This window comes from Lissotriton helveticus, chromosome 12, assembly GCF_964261635.1.
Source record: "Lissotriton helveticus chromosome 12, aLisHel1.1, whole genome shotgun sequence".
In the NCBI taxonomy this organism is placed as follows: Eukaryota; Metazoa; Chordata; class Amphibia; order Caudata; family Salamandridae; genus Lissotriton; species Lissotriton helveticus.
The window spans coordinates 853268120-853288733 of record NC_136073.1 but is presented as its reverse complement, the minus strand read 5'-3'; the positions used below and the strand labels follow the sequence as shown (position 1 = coordinate 853288733).

General features: G+C 48.7%; 1 protein-coding gene across 1 annotated transcript in view; it reads right to left on the bottom strand.

Moving 5' to 3' along the window:
* The window catches only part of FSD1 (fibronectin type III and SPRY domain containing 1), a 56237-nt gene that overhangs the window by 12309 nt on the left and 23314 nt on the right, over nt 1-20614 (bottom strand). Inside the window, exons 2-4 of the mRNA XM_078669524.1 lie at nt 11067-11162; nt 1616-1747; nt 322-423 (exon numbers count right to left, since the gene is read on the bottom strand). Of these exons, the coding sequence (XP_078525650.1) occupies nt 322-423; nt 1616-1747; nt 11067-11162 (330 nt within the window). The remainder of the gene's footprint in view (nt 1-321; nt 424-1615; nt 1748-11066; nt 11163-20614) is intronic.

Sequence of the window (20614 nt, the reverse complement as noted above, 5' to 3'; positions counted from 1 at the left end):
GACTTGAAGCTTGAATCTCAAATTCAGACTAAACCCACTAATTGTCAGTTTAGATAAGACAGCGTCACACCTGAGCCCATGGCAACTCGATGGCTAAAGAGGTATCTTCTATAGACTGTTGTGTATCCTTGAAAATGAAAAGAGCTATCTGACAACCCGTCACATCTACTGGGGTTATCGGCAGCATAAAGTCCCAGTCCTGTCAGCAACCATTGGTGTCAAGGGGATAGCACCAATGTCGGCAGTTCTTCAAGTAAATCACAAACAATGCGCAACTCACATCCTCAAACCACCAAACGCACAAGTAAACACCAGGTGTACCTTGGAGAAGGTGTCATTCTCAGCCGCTTCCAGAGTCTGGTTTGCCATTTCTAGGAGTTCTTCTGAGCTCTCCAGAGCCTTGGTGCAGGTAGACAGCTGATTCTGAAGGTAAAGAGATGAGAGGGGGACATTATTATTATTATTATTATTATTATTATTATTATTATTATGTGTTCTTATATAGCGCTCGATTACCCGTAGGCATCTCGGCGCTTGCCTTGGGAACCCGTCCTGGCTTTTTCCCTGTGAGATACCCGTACTGGGCATCCCCAAGGTGGAAGCCAGGCATCCCGCCGCAATCAGGAACCAAGTGTGCCCAGGAACAGAAAACAAGGCTGAGTCAGAGGGGAGATACTAAAGCAGGACTTCAGGATAAATTTCAATACTGCAATGTTGCTCCTTAATGTCTACGTGAAGGATGTTGTGTTCAGAGATATTGAGGTACATGGGAGACAGGCCAAATAGCATCTTAAATGACATAACACTTCTACCACATCCCTCTCACTCAACAACCTTGTCACAACTTCAATGAATTCTAATCTGAACTTATCTTCAGTATAACATTTCGTTAGATAAATCTAAGTCTGGAATAGGTCCTGTTTCTGCACAATAATGTCTTCTGGCATTTTATTTCCGTGAAGGTTCACGTCTCATTCCAGACCTTCCTGCCATCCCTTTCTGTAAGTTGTACACTACTGAGGGTTGTGAAATCTCCAATGCAACAAGAAATTATAGAGGTCTTTAAATCCAGAGATCTGGCTACTTCCCAGCTCATTAACCCTTCTTAGGTCATTCTGGAAAGAACTGGAGGTGCAGTTAAAGAGTTAGATCACCAGCATGTATGTACAAAGCTGTGCAAAGCACACCCACACCTGACTGCTTCATCTGAACTTTAAACACCAACATAATACATTCTAGGCTGAAAAACAACAGGGAAAATGTTTGGGTGGAGAAACTGGAAGCAATCGGGCAGAATTTAGAAATGAGTGCTTGGGTGTCACCTGGTATCGTAGGCAGACACCATAGTATCAGGGTCAGTGTACAGACACTGACTGACCACATCTGCAGCTCGTAGATACCACAACTACAGCCCTGCTGGTTTTACCTTTGTCTCGCACCGTCCCTCTAGCATTACTTGCAGCTCATAGATACCACACTCACAGCCCCTTCAGCCTTAACTTCAGCACGCTGTAAAAGCTTACGTCGTCCCTCTGGCGTTACCTGCAGCTCGTATATACCACACCTACAGCCCCTCCGGCCTTACCGTAGGCTCGCGGCGTCCCTCTAGCATTACCTGCAGCTCGTAGATGCGACTCGCGCGGTCCTGCTTGATCTTCATCAGCATCCCTTCCTTCAGCTCATCCAAAAGGCCGTAAAGCATCTGGAACTCCGCCTCCAGGTCTTCCTGCACCTTCTTCGAATTTCCCTAGCAAATGAAAACAGAGAGACAGTGGGGAAAGTCAAGCTCTGACTACTACTGGGCGGTACGTAATCAATCACCACCACAGAACCGTTTACACTCATGAATACACGTAAAAAAACACAGATGCAAAGCATAGAAATGAGCTGGAGAAATGTGTTTCCTAATCACAGCGACAAGTGATATGGGTCCACCATTACTAAGGTTCGGACGAGAGTTCCAAATTACACAGTGATGTTATTCTTGGTCAGGCCAAGAGGATTCTTGAATTCCACAAACATATTCACCATCCCAATGTGGTCTAAGAACATCCCTCTTCCAGGCCTTCTTTCAACCTTCTATGAAACAGTATCTGATCTTCAGCTCAACAACATGGAGTCACTCATTAATCACTAAGTATAAAATGGGAGTTTATCAGATTCTAGCACTATTCTGCACCCAGCCACACGAGCAGCAATGTATCGCATAGCACCTCTTTACTTGACAATGCTCCTATTTTCGAGCAACCTTTCTTGTAACTGCAAGAGCCAGAGGGTGGGCCACAAGCGAGGTGAGTACAAAAGTTATACAGAGAAAGGGTGAACACGGTGATGTGTTATTTCACCAATCTTGTAGGGGTAGTGAATCAACATCACGTCACTTGATTCCAAAGAAATCACAGAATGGACATCACACATCTTTTGACACCCAACGCATTCTAAAAACAATTCTTTGTTAGTGAAATGATTGATATAAATAGCTTCTGTGACAGGCTCAAATACAGGCTGATGTGTGCATACATGTAAAAGGCAAAGTGGCATGCATCCAACATTTTAAACATCAGTAAAAGTTGATCCCTAATTTGCGATTTGCAATTGCCTGCCTCACAGCTGGAAGAAGAAAGGATAAGACAGTCAGAAGAGAAAGTAAAGGATGATCCAGAAGGTAAAGAGAGCAAAGGAGGATTAAGAGCATGAGGGTAAGGAGTATGAAGAAGAGTGAGCATAAAGGAAAACTGAATAAGCAGGGGAGATAGGAAAATGTGGCAGAGGTATCTTGTCTAGTCAGTGACTACACCACAAGATCCAGTGTTTCCCCATGCCAGCTCCCCCGTTGCCTCACTTTTGCTCCCGCTACTCTATTCACCTGTTGTAACTCCTGTATTTTTGCCCAGCGCTGATCACTGTTGTAACCTAGTGTAGCTGTTCTTCAACCGCTCTGCTGTTCGTTAGTGGCCCTGATTCTTATGCATTGTTTTAACCTTGGCTTGTCTTTTTTCCAACCATTGTGCTGCATGTTATTGCCCCTGGGTCTTGTTTCCTGTGCACTGTTGTAGCCTAGTATGTTTTTTCAATCTGTTGTTCTCTCGGCAATGCCGCGCACTCTTTTCTCCCGCTATGATGTTATTTTTTACTTCCCTCGTCTTGCTAAACCCGTCCGGTACCCTCCCCAGGACCTAATTAATTGAGGCCTCAGTGCTGCCGCGCAGCTGGTATGCCAAAGACAAGCCCATTTGCACCCATCCGTGCCTAAACCACGTCCAGCACCAAGAACCCTGGATCATCGCCACCTGCAGCTACACTAGCGCTGAGCTTGTAGCTTTGGACTCCAGACTCTGCAACAACAACTGCTGCTGCACCTTGCCATGATCAACTGTAGGACCTTCCTCATGCTGCCACGGTCTCTTCTGCAACACCGGAACACCAGCACACGCCACCACCACGCCAACCATGGCTGCACATGGACAACTCCACTGACTCCTGCTCAATGCCCGATCACTCTGCAAGTATGTCACCGAGATCTGGGACACCATCATCTCCCTCACCCCCAACGTCATCTTCCTCACCAAGACATGTCTCAAACCTGAATCTGCGCCCGACATCCGCACGGCTACACGGAATGACTAAAAGATAGGACTGCATCGGTAATCACAGAGGTGGAATCGTCATTATCCATGCAAAAAACATCCCCTGCCCCACCACCGCAGATGACACCACCCTAATCATGCAACACTTCAACGTCCAACTCAGAACAGACTGCAAAACCCCCATCAGAGGCACTTGCAGACTGTCAGGACCATGCCCCATATTCTGCAACACCATCACATTATTCATTGCACCACAAGCCATCGACACCGAACACTTCTTCCTCTGAGACCTCAATGTTCACCTCGACAACACTTAACCGAACTCACCCGGACAGACTACTCAATCGTGCACCTCACCATAATAGTAGCCCTCAGCCCCACCACCAAGCCACCCAGCACCCCACACCCACCTGGAACAAAGTATCTGAAATCCAATGGCCCAATGCATTCAACACCTACCACCCTGACACCACTAACAACCTTAAACAGACTGTCAAGAACTTCAATGCCTGGATCACCGACTGCGACGACAGAGTCGCCCCCATTGAGCCCACCAAACATTCCAGTTTGTGCACCCTGGAACTGAGAACCACGAAACGCAACTGCAGGCAACTAGAAAGGAAATGCTGTATCAACAAGGAGTCCACACACCACACAACCTTCAAGACATCACTCAACCGCTACCACCAACTTCTGAAAGAGATGAAAAGGAACACCCTGGCTGACTGCATCAAAGCCAGCTCCAAGCACAGCATAGAACTTTCAGCATCATCAAGGAGTTCTCCAACCCTTCAGCAACCGAAATCGTCATTAGCCCTTCCCAGGAACTCTGCAACACCATGGCGGACTTCTTCCAAGACAAGATCTCCACCATCTACAAACACTTCGAACCCCAACCCGCCGCCTCTGACATCCTCAGCCTCCTTTTTCCCTCAGACACCAACCCCAACCACAGAATCATTGCTTGGGACCAGCTCACCACACAGAGCACCACAACCATCACGCACTCCATCCACTCAGGAGCGCCCATGGACTTCTGTCCCCACCACATGTTCAACCTCGGAAACAGGACTATCAGAATGGGCTCACCACCATCTTCAACACATCCATCACCTTGGCTACCTTCTCAGAAGAATGGAAAGACGTGAAGTCAAATCCCTTCTCAAGAAACCGTCCGCTGACCTCAATAAGCTCAAGAACTACCAGCCCATCTCCCTTTCCCGCCAAATCCTTGAAAAGGCTGTCAACTGCCAACTCCGCACAAACCACAGCACTGAAACCGCCCTGATCGCAGCCATCGGCAAAATCAGAACCCTCCTAAACAGAGGAGAAATCGTGACCCTGGTTCTCTTCGACCTCTCAGCAGTCTTCAACACCGTGTCCAATCACACCCTGATCAAGAAGCTTCATCAGATTGGAATACAAGAGGACACCCTAAATGGATTGTATCCTTCTTCGCTGAAAGAACCCAGAGAATCCACCTACCACCTTTCCTCTCGGAACCTAGGAACATCATCATTCCTTGCTGTTCAGCACTACTCTGTTCAACACCTACATGATTGCCCCGGCCAATATCGTCAGAACCCATGGACTGAACATCGTGTCCTGCACAGACAACACCTAGCTCAACCTCTCTCTATCTGAAGACTCATCCACCACGAGGGCCAACTTTCGCCTGTGCATGACCAGCGTCACAGTCTGAATGCAAAACAACTGCCTCAAACTCAATACAGACAAAGCTGGAGTACTGATCTTCGGTAACAACACCTCCTTGCAGAATGATCCCAATGGCCTGCTGAACTGGGACCTTCAACCACTACTACAGAACACAGCAGGAACATCTGCATCATCCTGGACAGCAAACTCACCATAAAAAACCAGATCAACGCAGTCTCTTCTGCCAGCTTCCTAACTCTTAGCAAGTGGCAAATGATTTACAAATGCCTCCCAGTCAGCACCAGACATATCGGCACTCAAGCCCTCATCACCAGCGGCTTGGACTACAGCAACACACTCTATGGAGGAATTACCATGTACCTCCTGAAGAGACTGCAAACCATACAGAACTCAGCTGTCAGACTCATCCTCGACCTCCCCAAACAAACCCACATCCTCTCAGATCTCAAGAAACTCCATTGGCTCCCCATCCACAAGAGATGTCAATTCAAGGTGCTGGCCCACGCTGACAAAGCCCTGCACAATCAAGGACCAGCACACATCAACCACTGCATGGGCTTCCACCAACCCGCCAGACACCTGCGCTCTGCCTTCCTCTACCTCACCCACATCCCCCGGCAACCACCGAAGTAAACGGGAAGATGCTCCTTCTCCTATCTAGCTGCAAAATTCCTGGAACAGCCTTACCCTCCACCTCTCACCTCACCCTCTCTTCAGGAAGGGACTCAAGATCTGGCTGTTCAACTGATTACACTCGAGCAGCTGGCTTGCCTCTTAGCACCTTGATACACTCATATAGGTGATTAGCAGTGGTCTACAAATTCTGTTTGATTGAAGTATTTAGGAGATGTAGGCCTTTGTGTGCATCTGGCTATGTGTAGGAGAGTAGGGTCGGCTATCCTATGGTCACCCCAATTTTTTGCTTTTGCTTCACTGGTTTTAGACTTACTGAGGCTGTGGGCCTGCTAATCAGACCCCCAGCCTGCTGTTCTCTCTCTAAATTTATAATACATGTGCTATAGGTACATACCACAATTGGAAATGGACTCCTTGTCAGCCCCTGTACCATGCTCTATAGGTGCCCAGGGCATAGGAGCCACCAAGGCCTACCAGGGGCTGCAGCATATCTTTTGCCACCCCTGGCTGGTTCTTAAATTGACACAACTGGCTGATCACTCAGCTGGGGCAAGGTGGTGTAATCACCCCTTGCTTAGATATAGTATACCTATATTTAAACCTATATCTGGACACATATAAACCTGTGAGCCACTCCTATGGAAGGCCTTATCAATCCTGGAGGCAGAGTGCGTGGTTTAATGTGAGATGGAGCTCTAGCATGAGCTGAGCCTGTCTGCAGCTGTCGAGAACAACTCCCTAAGCTGTTCCGGGATAATGCCATACCATATACTCTTAAGTGCATTATAATCCTCGCGGTTATATAGCAACTTTGGTTTGGCTTTATCAAAACATGTCGTGTAAGGTGTCATACGATTTGGAATACTATCCCCTCGCCAGTCCTGGCGACGGGGATAGCATTCCACCCCTCTAGAGGGAGAAGACATGTTACTTTACTGAAATGCGGTTAATTTTAAAAGGAGCCTCAGATCCACAAAATGGATGCTTCTGCCACAGACACGGGTCTGACCCCCTGTAGCTGACCGAAACTCAGCCAAGGGGGCCTGGACAAAGGGTTTCCTGTCACAGGGAGGTGTCACACCACCCCAGACAGGAGATAGTGGATTGTAGCAGGGAGGTTTGAAAGAAACCAGACACTTCTTGGGGCGCACAAGGCTGCCCCTTGCATAATCCGGCCAAACCGGTTCTGGGGCACACCAGCCCCCGTCCCAGCGCGGCCTGGATCAAAGGAAAGGGGTGTACCCACCCCCTTCCTGGGTCCCACCCATAGGAGGGGACCTAGCAGGTAATCCAGCCCCCTAGATTGGTATAAGAATGGGAGCAGTGCCAATGCACTATAGATTATCCTGATGAAACATAAGAAACGAAACTCTGGACCCTTCGACATCCTACTCAACGTAGAAGACTGAAGAATCTCCCTTGTGGTCAAGGAGTGCCCACCCTGTGCAAACAGGCACCATCCAGCACCTCGACGTCTGCTTTGTTGCAGTTCCCGCCGGAACTCGAGCGACAGAGATCGACGAGATCAAGCTTGCCTGCCTTCTTACAGCCCGATCCACAGTCCCTGCAGAGCTGAGACCCGTGGAGGCGACCAGAAGCGTGGGGCACGCCATCTTGGAAAGACCACGAGACGCTGACCGTGCAGCCCACGAGTGACCCTCGAAGCTGTACACCGGGGTTTGAGAAGCCCCAACCCTGAGCCACTCTTGCACCGAAGTTCACCCCTCTATACTCGACGAGTGCTGCGTGGGGCCCTTCTGCTTCTTTTGGCTCAATGCGTTGGCCCGGTCACTTGCCAGCCGGCTTGTGGCCCCTGTGCTGATGAAACTCGAAATACGACTTGTGATTCTCCAGATTTGCACCAGCTCCCCTGAAAAGGAGCCCCCACTCTGACCCTCCTGGTCCGAGTGAGAAGCAATCTACCAGTTCCGCGTGGATTGCTTTTGCCAAGTGTTGTTTGCTCCAATCTTGAAGCCGACAGCGCCGACGTCGAGAGCCTACGTGGGACAGATCGTGACCTGCTCCTGGACGTCGCAGATGCCCCAGAGCCCACGTGACAGCGGAGAGAAGCTCCTCGACAACCACCTGATAGCGCCCGACATTGCCTGGTTCCGTCCTGGTTCCACCCTGGTCACTGCTGAGTGACCCAGACTCTGTCCCCTCTGCTTTCAGGTACTTTTCGACTTGGATCCACTCTTGGATCCCACCGGACACTTTTCCTTCACATCGCCTGCAGCCTCTTCAGCTTCAAGCACCAAGAACCTGCATGACGAAACCAGACGCCACTTCGACCCTATGCACCCGCTTCCTGTGGGTGAGGTAACATTGCAACGCCAGTGTTCCCACACTGGTACACACCTCTAGGGTCTGTGTCTTAAGTTTTGTCTTTCTAGGTTCATCGGAAGTGTCCTAAAACTCTATTTGTGTAACTTTTACGCACCATTGACTTAACATTGGTGCATGCGTGTGCTTTAAGCACTGCACCCGAATCCCGCGGGCTTTTCCCGACTTCAGCATTGCTTGTCCCGACTGCTCCCAGCGATTCCCTAGGCCCTAGGCCTAATCACTGTTCGATTGGTATCTCTTATACCACTTTCTTAATATATGGTTTGAGTGGCCCCCCGCCCTCATCCATAATTGTGCAACTTTGTATGTTATACTGTGCTTTTGATTTAACGCTTGTGCCCCTTTATTCATAAAGAGTACTGGGGATTATTTTGAGTAATAAATACATATATTTTTATAATATATACTTGTGTGGTGTCTTTTCATTTGATATTACAGGACTGTGATTGGTAAAACAGCTCGCTTAACACGACCTCTTGAGTTGAGCCTTTAAGGCTGCTTAGTCTATGCTACCATTAAGATAGGTTGACTTACAACCAGACACCATAAGGGGTTATTTGGACTGATACAAGGTGGTTCCAGAATTGGAAACATCATATATCAGGCCAACTTCTCACACTATGTGCCACATTTGAATGTCTGGGTTTTGGCTACAAAGTTGACCATGTTTTTTCTATCCATTGTTTCAAGAATCTTAAATCGGTTTGACAGATTGTAAGTAGGATCTTGCCTCCACGAGGCATTTGAGCACTCCATAGAGACTTACTTACGTGGCTAATATTGCCAAGAATTAAACTCGCCTTAAAGACCTATATTACATTTACTTTACATGAGATCTCTAGGATAACCGAAATAGGGAGAATCTCAACAACACCACTTGAGAGGAAATGAAATTTACTAGGACCCACTGGGTCGGAAGTATCACCAGTTGCAAGATCCAAAGACTCATTCTACTCTAGTACAGCCCTGAAGAAGTCAAGGGTTTTACACCCCATTGACGAAACACGTGCTGGCTGGCCTGTGAAGCAACACACCATTAAAAATCATCACTGCAAGAAAGAACACTTGTCTTCATCTTTAACATTGATTAACCTGTACATTGTTTATTTACTTTTGTGCATGTGCTTAGGATCTGCTTTTACTTTTAGATAGACCTTGGTCCTGATCGGAGGGTTTAGGGGTTTCTCCCTCACCTGTAGCACTGCAATTACAAGTCGCGTTTAAGCTAACTCCATGCCATTTGGCAAGCGCCATTCCATACCCTGTGAAAAATAATAGCTCCCCCCTTTTTGTTGCCAGATTGTGAGTAGGAGTTGAATGCGTTTCCATATAGTCTTGAGTAGGTTACCATGTTCCTGCCATTTTTTGAGTGTGCGGTGGCTGTCTGTTTTCTGCATCTTTGTGTTTGTTAGATGGTACATAGTTACATGTGTGTGCATATGTGCCTGCTTATCTTGTTCCTCGTTGTATATGTGTGAATGTTTGTGCCATTATTGTGTGTGTCTCATTTATAATGTTAATTCATGTATATGAATTAATAGGGTTGTGGGAAGGGGAAGATAGCTGTATTCATTTTTTGAGTGTATGTTATGTGTGATGTGTGGGAGAGCCATGTGTGTGATGAGGCTGTGAGTGATACACATCTGTGTGTGTGTGTCAAGTGTGTGTCTCTCTGATCAGGCTGTTGTGATGAGTGTCTGTGAATCACTTTCTGTTTTTCTAGATGTAAATCTGAGTGATGCAAGTGTGTGTGATTAGCCTGCGTGTGATGCACTTTGTATAGTGTCTGTGTGAGACAGAGATTAATTTATGTGAGATAAGACTGCATGTGACTTGACACTGCTTGGATGCAGGGTGCCTCACATATAACAATTCACTGGCCCTCAACACGCTCTTGACTGTTATTTGACAACCAAAGAACAGCAGTGAACTCCCTGCCCACAACAGTGTGTGACCCTCAGCTCAGCCTACAGTCAACTGAAGATCTGAGAAAGCTTGTGGGGTGAGGGAAGATCTGACCTGCACCATGTCTTCTGGCGCAAATGACACACTCTCTAAAAGTCGCAAAACAGGTGTTAAGCACAGAGCCAACAGGCCGAAGAGGCCATAGGGTGTCAGACAGCCACCCATGCTCCACAGGTAATTACAGTGCATGTCTCAGAACAACTACCAAATCATTCTTCAAACACAGATGAAAAGGACTCTCACACAAGTTTCTTCTAGAAAGAAATCTTATTTACTGAGGGTGAAGCCGATAAGGCAGGGGAGCAAAAGGACTGAAGATGCAGAGAACAAATGAAGCAATGGTGAAACCCAAGGATTGGGACATGCAACCAAAAGACCCTTGTTTAGACAGATCTGGGAGGAAGTTAAGGGACCATCATTAGTGGCTCAAAGGGGAGTGACGGGGAACCTCGGTGTGGGTAAACCATACGAGATAATGCAGAGATGACGCGGACACCTCTGGCTTCTGGAGAGCACAGTCATGAAAGACCACCAAAGGTGATGATGAAGCCTCAGAGAACCAGGAAAGATGCGGTGGGCGTTGATGTTGAAACCTCTGGCTGGCGGAGAGTTGGATTGAGGAGGCACCTAGTACATGGAAAGCCATTTAATAGAGACGGACATGGAAAACGTGGAGACCTTTGGTCTGAGGAGAGCAATGAGAGACAGTGAGAGGGATGGTGAGGACAAATTTTGTTTGGAGAAGGGTCGCGAGAGGTCCTCAGAGGAGGGGAAACCTCAGTCTTGCAAAAGACTGGCGAGTAATAGAGGAAAACAAGAGTAAGCAGGCCCTGGACTCAGAAGAAGCCGTCTCACCTCCACGTTCTCCAGCATCTGCTTCAGGATATAGACGAAGTTCTGGATCTCGTCGTTCTTCAGCGCCAGGGTGGTGCGGATCTTCCTCAGGTCATCCTGGGTCAGAGACAGAAACAAACAGAAGGTCAGACTCTGCAATCATCTAGTCGATGCACTCAATTTCCACACTTTCCACACAGATTTATTGAAATGTTCTATAGTGACCACATCATTGTATTCCGCTGAGATCATGTTGAGGGGTACAGTGCTTAATTTGTAAATTGATAAGTGCCAGGGCTCTCATCAAGAGGCCACTGCAGCGTCCACCACACAGTGCCTCAACCGTGCTGCGAATGATAGTAACAACACAACTACCAACCATTACACTCCTACAAATGTGACAATCCGGATGGTTTCAGGGCCCCCAACGCTATAGGAATGGCTTGGGCAGCAGGTAATAGTCATTTTAATGAATATTTAATTAATTATGAACTGTTGTTGTGGTCATCTGTATATTTGCCAGCAAGCGCCACCTTGTGGCAGACTGTCACAAGTTCCAGTGTTGACAATTTAGTGCTGGTGCTGAGCACGGCAAACCACCGGCTCAAATTAAGCACTGGTGGGGTATGATTTCTAGTTCTGTTAGGCCCAAATTAGCCTCATTTTAGTCTTCACCCTCAGCCCTGACTTCTACCTCCTCCCTTTTATCCTCACCTCCTGCTGGACATTTCAGGATGTCTACCCACGATGGAATATCTTCTCATGAATGATACTAGGTTTTTGGAGATCACTCCATCTACAAGACATTCCCTCATCATTTTCTGCCCTGATTCCTTTCCCTCCTTTCCCTCCTCTCCTCTCCTCTCCTCTCTCAGCTCTATGAAGCAGGTTTAGTATAGAATAAAGCATTACACATAAAATTAACATATCACCAGCATTATGGCAGATTAGCAGGATCTGAACAAATGTATACTAAAGGTCCCCCCCCACCCCCAACATTACCAAAATGGTGTGAGAATAAAATCACTGACAAACGGTAGTAGGAGCCTCTAAACAGTTTATAAAGGCATGCAAAAGATCACACAAGAATTGGCAAAGCCAATGGGTCAGACACTGGCTGCAAGCCTTTTGCAAATGCAGGTTTTGTTGTTATGACTTTTATAAAACGTTGTCATTGTGGGATCAGCTGGGCACACACTGTGGTAGTAGAGCAAGGCACTGAATGGAACTAATTTGTATCTGGATCTGCTCATCATGAAAGGGCGGAATTCCATCACTTGCCAAGAAGATAGCCAATGGATGAAGAAGCTGATGCACTGCCCCGTGCAGGATAGGTGGAAGAAAATGTGAATGGCACAACAACTGACCAATGGATGAAGAGAGCAGGGTGAAAGTCCCTAAATATTTTTTGTGCGTATTATTTAATACAATCAAAAGGTCCTACCTAGTGCCAGACATAAAGAGCCAGAACTCAATGCCTTTACCGCAACACATTGTGTCTCCACTTTTGAAGGGGTTGGCCCTTTATGGGAACGTTGACTTCATGAAGAGGGACTGATTTGTGAGGGATCCCTTAATCAGAGAGGCTGTCTGACCCACGCCTCCAACAGCTGATTACAAGCAATGCCAGAAAGAGAGGTCTTAAAAAATGAAACTTTTCTGGGAACGACATGGGACTATTCTGAGAAGCAACATTCCCAATTTATAGGAAGTATGTGATTTACATTGCTACACAAAGTTGCCAGAAAGAGAATGTTTTAGAAAAGACTTTTCTTTTTAGGTAAGGATCGTAATGAATCTTCCCGGGTTGATATAGCAAAAAGTTTAGAGTCAGCCGTCTCTAAGGAAAGAGAAAGTCTTTCCAGTGACACCGCCCCACTGACCTTGGTCACCAACATATGTAAATTATTCACCAAATGTTTTTTGATAGCATTCATTAGATCCTATTATTAATACACCGGGCTTTCCACTACAATCATTGTAGGAAGGTAGATCCCTGACTATGGTTGCCCCCAACTTTTTGCCTGGTGTTTTGCTGGTTTTCTGACTTAGTTGACCTGGGGCCCGGCTATTCAGGACCCCAGGCCCACTGCTCTCTCTGTTAAAATGGATTCCATGTACCCTAGGTACATATCTAATTGGATACTGAGTCACCTTATCAGCCCCTGTACAGTGTACCTTGGGTACCCAGGGCATAGGTGCAAACAGGGCCTACCAGGGGCTGCAGCATGTATTATGCCACCCCTGGATGGCCATCCAAAACAGACACAACTGGCTGCTTGACAGCTGGGAGCAAGGTGGTGTAATCACCCTTTGCTTTAGATATAGTACACCTATATCTAAACCTAAAATGGGCACACAGATCTCCTATCAGTCACTCGTATGGCAGGCCTTAACAATCCTGGAGGCAGAGTGCTTGGAATCGTGTGAGATAGTGCTCTAGCATGAGCTGAGCCTGTCTGCGGCCTTCGGGATCTCTCCCTTAGCCGTTTCCATGATAGCGTCAGACCATATACTCTTAAGTGCCTTATAATCCTCGCGGTTATGGTAACTTTGGTCTGACATTATCTAAACATGTCGTGTAAGGTGTCATACGCTTTGGAATACTACCCCCTCGCCAGTTCTGGCGACGGGGGTAGCATTCCAACCCTCTAGAGGGAGAAGACATGCTGGTAGCTGTAACCCCGGTTAAAGTTGAACACAGCCTCAGCTCCACAAAATGGATGCTGCCACCGAGACACAAGTCAGCCCTCCTGCTGCTGGGAGTCCTTCCAGCGAGGGAGGCCTGGACAAAGGGTTTCCTGTCAGGGGCGGTGCCAGCACCATCCCAGACAGGGTTTTGTGTATCCCAGGTAGGCAGGGCTGAGAGGAAGGTGACTGCAAGTGGCACCCCGGTGCTCACTGTGCATATGCCGGCTCAAACCAGTTCCAGGGGCACACCAGCCCCTGAGCTGGGGGGAGACCGGACAAAGGAGAGGGGTGTAACCACCCCCCTCCTGATCCCACCCATGGACAGGACCTAGTCGCTTGCCAGCCCCTTTTCTTCGGATAAAGGTAGGAGCAGGCCCCCTTCCCAAATTAGATCATTCTAAATCTTGAACTACTTTCCACGAAAGGAACTCTTGACTTTTCTGAAGACTCTCCCTTGTGGCTAAGGAGTAGCCACCCTGCACCAGCGGGCACCACCTAAGCGCATGCGGTTTGCTGTAAGTCCATCCTCCGGATCAAGACTGCCCAGCTCGACGAGACCCAGATTCCCCGCCATCTCTGACCTCTACCTGCCTCTACAGCTCAGCTGAGATTCGTGGGTGTGACGAGACCTGAGGGACCGGCTATCATCAAGACCTGCACGACGCTTATCCAGCACGACCGCCGAGGGATCCTCGAGTGAGTGCTTTGGGGTTTGAGAAGCCCTAACCCTGAGCAGCTCCAGCACCGGAGTCCAGCCTCCCAGCATCCACGAGATCTGCGTGGGGCCCTTCTGCTCTATGCTGCTCACCGCGTTGTCCAGCCACTTGCCTGCTGGCTTGTAGCCCTCCTGACGACGAACCACGACACTTCCATCGCTGGTCTGGTTGCTCCAGACTGGCCCTAGCTCCCCTCCAACAGAGGAGCACCCCGGACCCTCCTGCGCCACTCCAGACGCCATCTTGAGTCCACCGCGTGGGCTTGCCTTTGCCAAGGCTTGTTGCTCCAATCCTGGTTTCAGCAGCGCCGACAGCAGACATCTTCATGGGACAGCTCGCCCCTCCATCCTGGTCGCCGACAACGCCTCCTGGTCCGAGAGACTGCAGAGCCCAGCGTCGCCCACTCACCTGGTCGAGGTGACTTCGTCCGGTGCCATCCTGGTGCCCATCTGATCACTGGCTAGTGATCAAGAACTGAGTCCCCTCTGCTTTCAGGTCATCTCCAACTCCGATCCAGGCTTGGATCCCATCGAACTTCATCACTGGTCGCCTGCCATCAACTTCTTCTTTCAGGCTCCATAGACTGTAACGAGGATTCCCGACGTCTTTTGAACCCTATGCAGCCGCAGCCCCTGGGCTAGGTAACTTGAGCATTTCGGTGCTCCAACGTAGGTTCACTATCTAAGTGTCCAGATCCTTTTTCGTTTTCAGCCTAACTAGTCGGATTCGTCCGATAACACTAACTTTACGAAATCTAGCATCCATAGACTTTGTCCCGCATCCCGCGTGAGAGTGCACACTCTGCACCCGATCTCCCTAGGCCTCCTGCTCCTAACCTTAGGGTTCAGTAGTGTAGTCCTAGCGATCCTGAAGCCTCTGGATCTTGTTACTTACCTGCTAGTATTTCGCATTCCACTTTTGTAGTATATGGTTTTTCGTGCCCCTCGGGCATTTGTGTAAATTGTGCAACTTAAAGTGTTTTCATAAGAGTTTTGTATTGTGCTTAGCTCCCTGACTCATAAAGAGCTCAGGGTAGTCGTGTTATAAATAAATATACTTTATTTTCATAACAACTTGTGTGGTGTCCTTTCACTTGGTGTTCAAGGGGTAAATGTGATGGTAAAACAGCTGGCTTAACACGCCCTCTAGAGTCTTAGCCTTAGACTGCTCGTATCCATGCTACTAGGATAGCTGGTCTATCAGGTTGACTTACAACCAATCATCAATAAGGGTTGTTTGGTATGATACAAAGTGATCACTAGAATAGTGAGCACTGTATATCAGGCCAACTTCTCACATTGGTGAGCAGCGGTTGGGATTTGAGCTTGCTGTTGTTTTACCACACACGTATCCTAAGAATATCATTTGAAAGATCACATAAGTACATAGGTACATATAACTTAGCTTAGAATACTCTGAGTTCTACTAAACCAGCTGTTGTAGTGTAATAGGGCTTAGCACACCCTAACCTACAACTCTAGCAAGGGATCAGTAGGTAAACCCATAGTGTAGGTAAGTGCATCACTTACACCACACTAGAAGCATGTCTACCCAGGGAGAGTCTTCAGAGACTCCCCTGGTGGTTAATGACCCTCCACAGGTCATCTCAAGATATGCAGCTCTCAGTTTCCAGGAGATGAGACAATTGTGTACCTCCAGGAAACTGAAACAGGGTTCTAACCCTACCACTCCTTTCCTGCTAGGTCTCTTAGAGACTTATGATGCTAGAAAGGCTTCTCATACAGTTGAGAACATGCCCCCCTTAGAAGGTGCCCCTGGTGATCCAGATCTCCCTGAAACAGAAGATGTAGAAGAGGAGGAGGAAGAAGAGTTAGACTCTGGGGATGAGGCAGACAAAGGTCCTGGGCTAGTCAGCAGACTTACTAGGGCCAACTTAGACCTACATGGGAAAGGATCTGGGGGACCCCCAGTACTGACCCTGATCAGGCCTAACTTTGGAGTTAGGAGAGATAGATCTAATTCTAGGGACTCCAATAGATCTGTGCTCTCTCATGCCTCTTCCCAGAGGAGAATGAATTCTCCCCAGAGGAGAATGACTTCCCCTCAGAGAAGAGAACATGAGGCAAGGATGAAACAGGCTAATCTGAGGATCCAGAGGGAAGAACTTGCCCTGGCCAAAGAGAAGCTTGCCTTTGCTAGAGAGCAACAGTTGAGTGGGGTAGTCCCCACTGGTGGCAGCAATATCCCTAGAGATAAAGAAAGGAGTTTAGACACTAAACACCTGAGTAAGATAGTGCCCCCCTTTAGACAAGGGGATGACATCCACAAATGGATGACTGCTTTGGAGAGGGCCTGCACTGTCCAGTGCATCCCCCAGAGTCAGTGGGCAGCTATATTGTGGCTCTCCTTTGAAGGCAAAGGTAGAGATAAGCTCCTCACTACTAGAGCTGAGGATGCTAACAATTACCAAGTCCTGAAAAACACACTGATTGATGGGTTTGGCTTAACAACTGAGCAGTACAGGTTGCTGTTCAGAGACACCCAGAAAATTCAGTCTCAGGATTGGACTGACTTTGTTGATTGTGCCACTAAGGCTTTGGAAGGCTGGCTACTGGGTAGTAAAGTTACTGACTTCACAGGATTGTATAATCTTATTATGAGAGAGCAAGTCTTAAATAATTGTCAGAACCAGTTATTACACCAGCACCTGGTAGATTCTGATCTGACCTCTCCACAAGAATTGGGTAAGAGGGCAGACAAATGGGTCAGAACCAGGATTAGGCCCAAGAACCAAGGTGGTGACCAGAAGAAGGAATCAACCAAGCCTCAAGAGAAGGGTGGGAATAAATCTACAGATCAAACCACATCAGGGCCCCAAAAATCCTCTGAAGGGGGTGGGTCCCAGAATCCTTCCAATACCCAAAAGAAACCTTATTGTCATACCTGCAAACAGGTAGGCCATTACAAAACTGACCTCAGTTGCCCGAGGGCCAACAACAATAAGGAGAACATACCCCCAAGTAACCCTTCCAAGCCACCTGTTACTACTAGTAGTAATCCCCCAGGTGGTGGGAGTGCCCCCAATAATTTGGGTGCATTTACTTTGGGAGTTCCTGGGGACTCTGGCCTAACCAGGTCCCCTGACTTAGATACTCTTGTTTGTGAAAATGGCATGGGGTTTGCCAACTTCACTGCTTGTCCCAACACTTTGAGCAAGTACAGACAGGAGCCCCTCATCAATGGTATAAAAGTTGAGGCCTATAGAGATACAGGGGCTAGCATCACCATGGTGACTGAGAGCCTAGTCCCCTCAAGGCAACTTTTACCTGGAGCCACATACCAGGTGACCAATATTGATGGAGTGCAGAGAGATCATCCCATGGCCGTGGTAAATCTCAGCTGGGGAGGTGTCACTGGCCCCAAGAGAGTGGCAGTGTCATCAAACTTGCCTGTAGATTGCCTACTGGGGAATGATTTAGAGATCTCAGCCTGGGCTGAGGTAGAGCAAGAAACCCATTTCAAAATGGTAAACCTCCATGGTAAGGTTAGTGGGGCAGTGATAGCCACAGCCCCAGTCCAAGATGTCCTCCCTGAACAGGTCAGGAGGGCTGTGCCAGTCACAGCCCAATCTCAGACAGATTCCTTCCCAGAACAGGTTGGCAAGGCTGTGATGGTAACAGCCCATACCCAAACTGAGTCCCCTCCTGAAAAGGTTGGGAGAGTTGTGATGGCCACAGCTCAAACTCAGACAGATGATAGTGTTGTGAAGCCTGAAACTATGGATCACTCCACTCAGACAGAGAGCATTGAGGAGGAAGAGAAATCTCCCTCCCACCAGACTTTAGGAAAGGATCAGCCTCCTCAGGGAACTGATCTGACCCCTTGTGAAGAAACTGCCCCAGAGGTAGTCAGGCCTGGCAGAACCCCTGATGTCAGTGGACCCTTCCAAGGTGGGACCCAGTCTGGAGCAGGTAACCTGCCCCTCTCTACCCTGCCTCAGTCAGCCCAGGGCTGTAGAGGTCAGGGAGGCCAGTGGTGGATCCCAAAGGGCCTCCTGTCCACAAGAATTCCCCAATCAGCAGATTAAGGGCACTGAAGCTAGTAGTCCTAGCCAAGTGAAAATAAAACAAACTCCTGAGGGATCCCCCTTAAAATTAGCTAGGGACCTCCCCCAGATGGACACTGTTGGGCACAGCCAAACCTGGGACCTAAGGGCCCCAAACCTGATCTGTCCCTCCAGTAAGCCAAACAGAGGGACCCAACCTCCAGCTTTAGGCATCCAGAGGTTGACCCTGAGAGCTCAACACAACTCAGTCTTGGAAAGAAAGGCCTCTATGGTGGATAATGATTGGAGGAAGCTGAGCCCAAAATTAGTGGAGCCTCATTTCAGTACTCCATCTCAGCACCAGTCTTTTACTTTGCCAAAACACACCACAGGTAGAGATTCCCTATGGTGGAGACCCTCAGATACCCTTAGGGTGAGGGATTGCTTAGTGGACCATGAGATAGGGGGTAACCATGCCAGAGCTGGTACTTCCTCATATGGCCACTCAGGCAATATAGGCTTACCTGGTCAAGGATAGCCTTATCTCCTTTCGTTTGGGGGGGGGGGTTATGTAGGAAGGTATATCCCTGACTATGGTTGCCCCCAACTTTTTGCCTGGTGTTTTGCTGGTTTTCTGACTTAGTTGACCTGGGGCCCGGCTATTCAGGACCCCAGGCCCACTGCTCTCTCTGTTAAAATAGATTCCATGTACCCTAGGTACATATCTAATTGGATACTGAGTCACCTTATCAGCCCCTGTACAGTGTACCTTGGGTACCCAGGGCATAGGTGCACACAGGGCCAACCAGGGGCTGCAGCATGTATTATGCCACCCCTGGATGGCCATCCAAAACAGACACAACTGGCTGCTTGACAGCTGGGAGCAAGGTGGTGTAATCACCCTTTGCTTTAGATATAGTACACCTATATCTAAACCTAAAATGGGCACACAGATCTCCCATCAGTCACTCCTATGGCAGGCCTTAACAATCCTGGAGGCAGAGTGCTTGGAATCGTGTGAGATAGTGCTCTGGCATGAGCTGAGCCTGTCTGCGGCCTTCGGGATCTCTCCCTTAGCCGTTTCCATGATAGCGTCAGACCATATACTCTTAAGTGCCTTATAATCCTCGCGGTTATGGTAACTTTGGTCTGACATTATCTAAACAAGGTGTCATACGCTTTGGAATACTACCCCCTCGCCAGTTCTGGCGACGGGGGTAGCATTCCACCCCTCTAGAGGGAGAAGACATGTTGGTAGCTGTAACCCCGGTTAAAGTTGAACACAGCCTCAGGTCCACAAAATGGATGCTGCCACCGAGACACAAGTCAGCCCTCCTGCTGCTGGGAGTCCTTCCAGCGAGGAAGGCCTGGACAAAGGGTTTCCTGTCAGGGGCGGTGCCAGCACCATCCCAGACAGGGTTTTGTGTATCCCAGGTAGGCAGGGCTGAGAGGAAGGTGACTGCAAGTGGCACCCCGGTGCTCACTGTGCATATGCCGGCTCAAACCAGTTCCAGGGGCACACCAGCCCCTGAGCTGGGGAGAGACCGGACAAAGGAGAGGGGTGTAACCACCCCCCTCCTGGTCCCACCCATGGGCAGGACCTAGTCGCGTGCCAGCCCCTTTTCTTCGGATAAAGGTAGGAGCAGGCCCCCTTCCCAAATTAGATCATTCTAAATCTTGAACTACTTTCCACGAAAGGAACTCTTGACTTTTCTGAAGACTCTCCCTTGTGGCTAAGGAGTAGCCACCCTGCACCAGCGGGCACCACCTAAGCGCATGCGGTTTGCTGTAAGTCCATCCTCCGGATCAAGACTGCCCAGCTCGACGAGACCCGGATTCCCCGCCATCTCTGACCTCTACCTGCCTCTACAGCTCAGCTGAGATTCGTGGGTGTGACAAGACCTGAGGGACCGGCTATCATCAAGACCTGCACGACGCTTATCCAGCACGACCGCCGAGGGATCCTCGAGTGAGTGCTTTGGGGTTTGAGAATCCCTAACCCTGAGCAGCTCCAGCACCGAAGTCCAGCCTCCCAGCATCCACGAGATCTGCGTGGGGCCCTTCTGCTCTTTGCTGCTCACCGCGTTGTCCGGCCACTTGCCTGCTGGCTTGTAGCCCTCCTGACGACGAACCACGACACTTCCATCGCTGGTCTG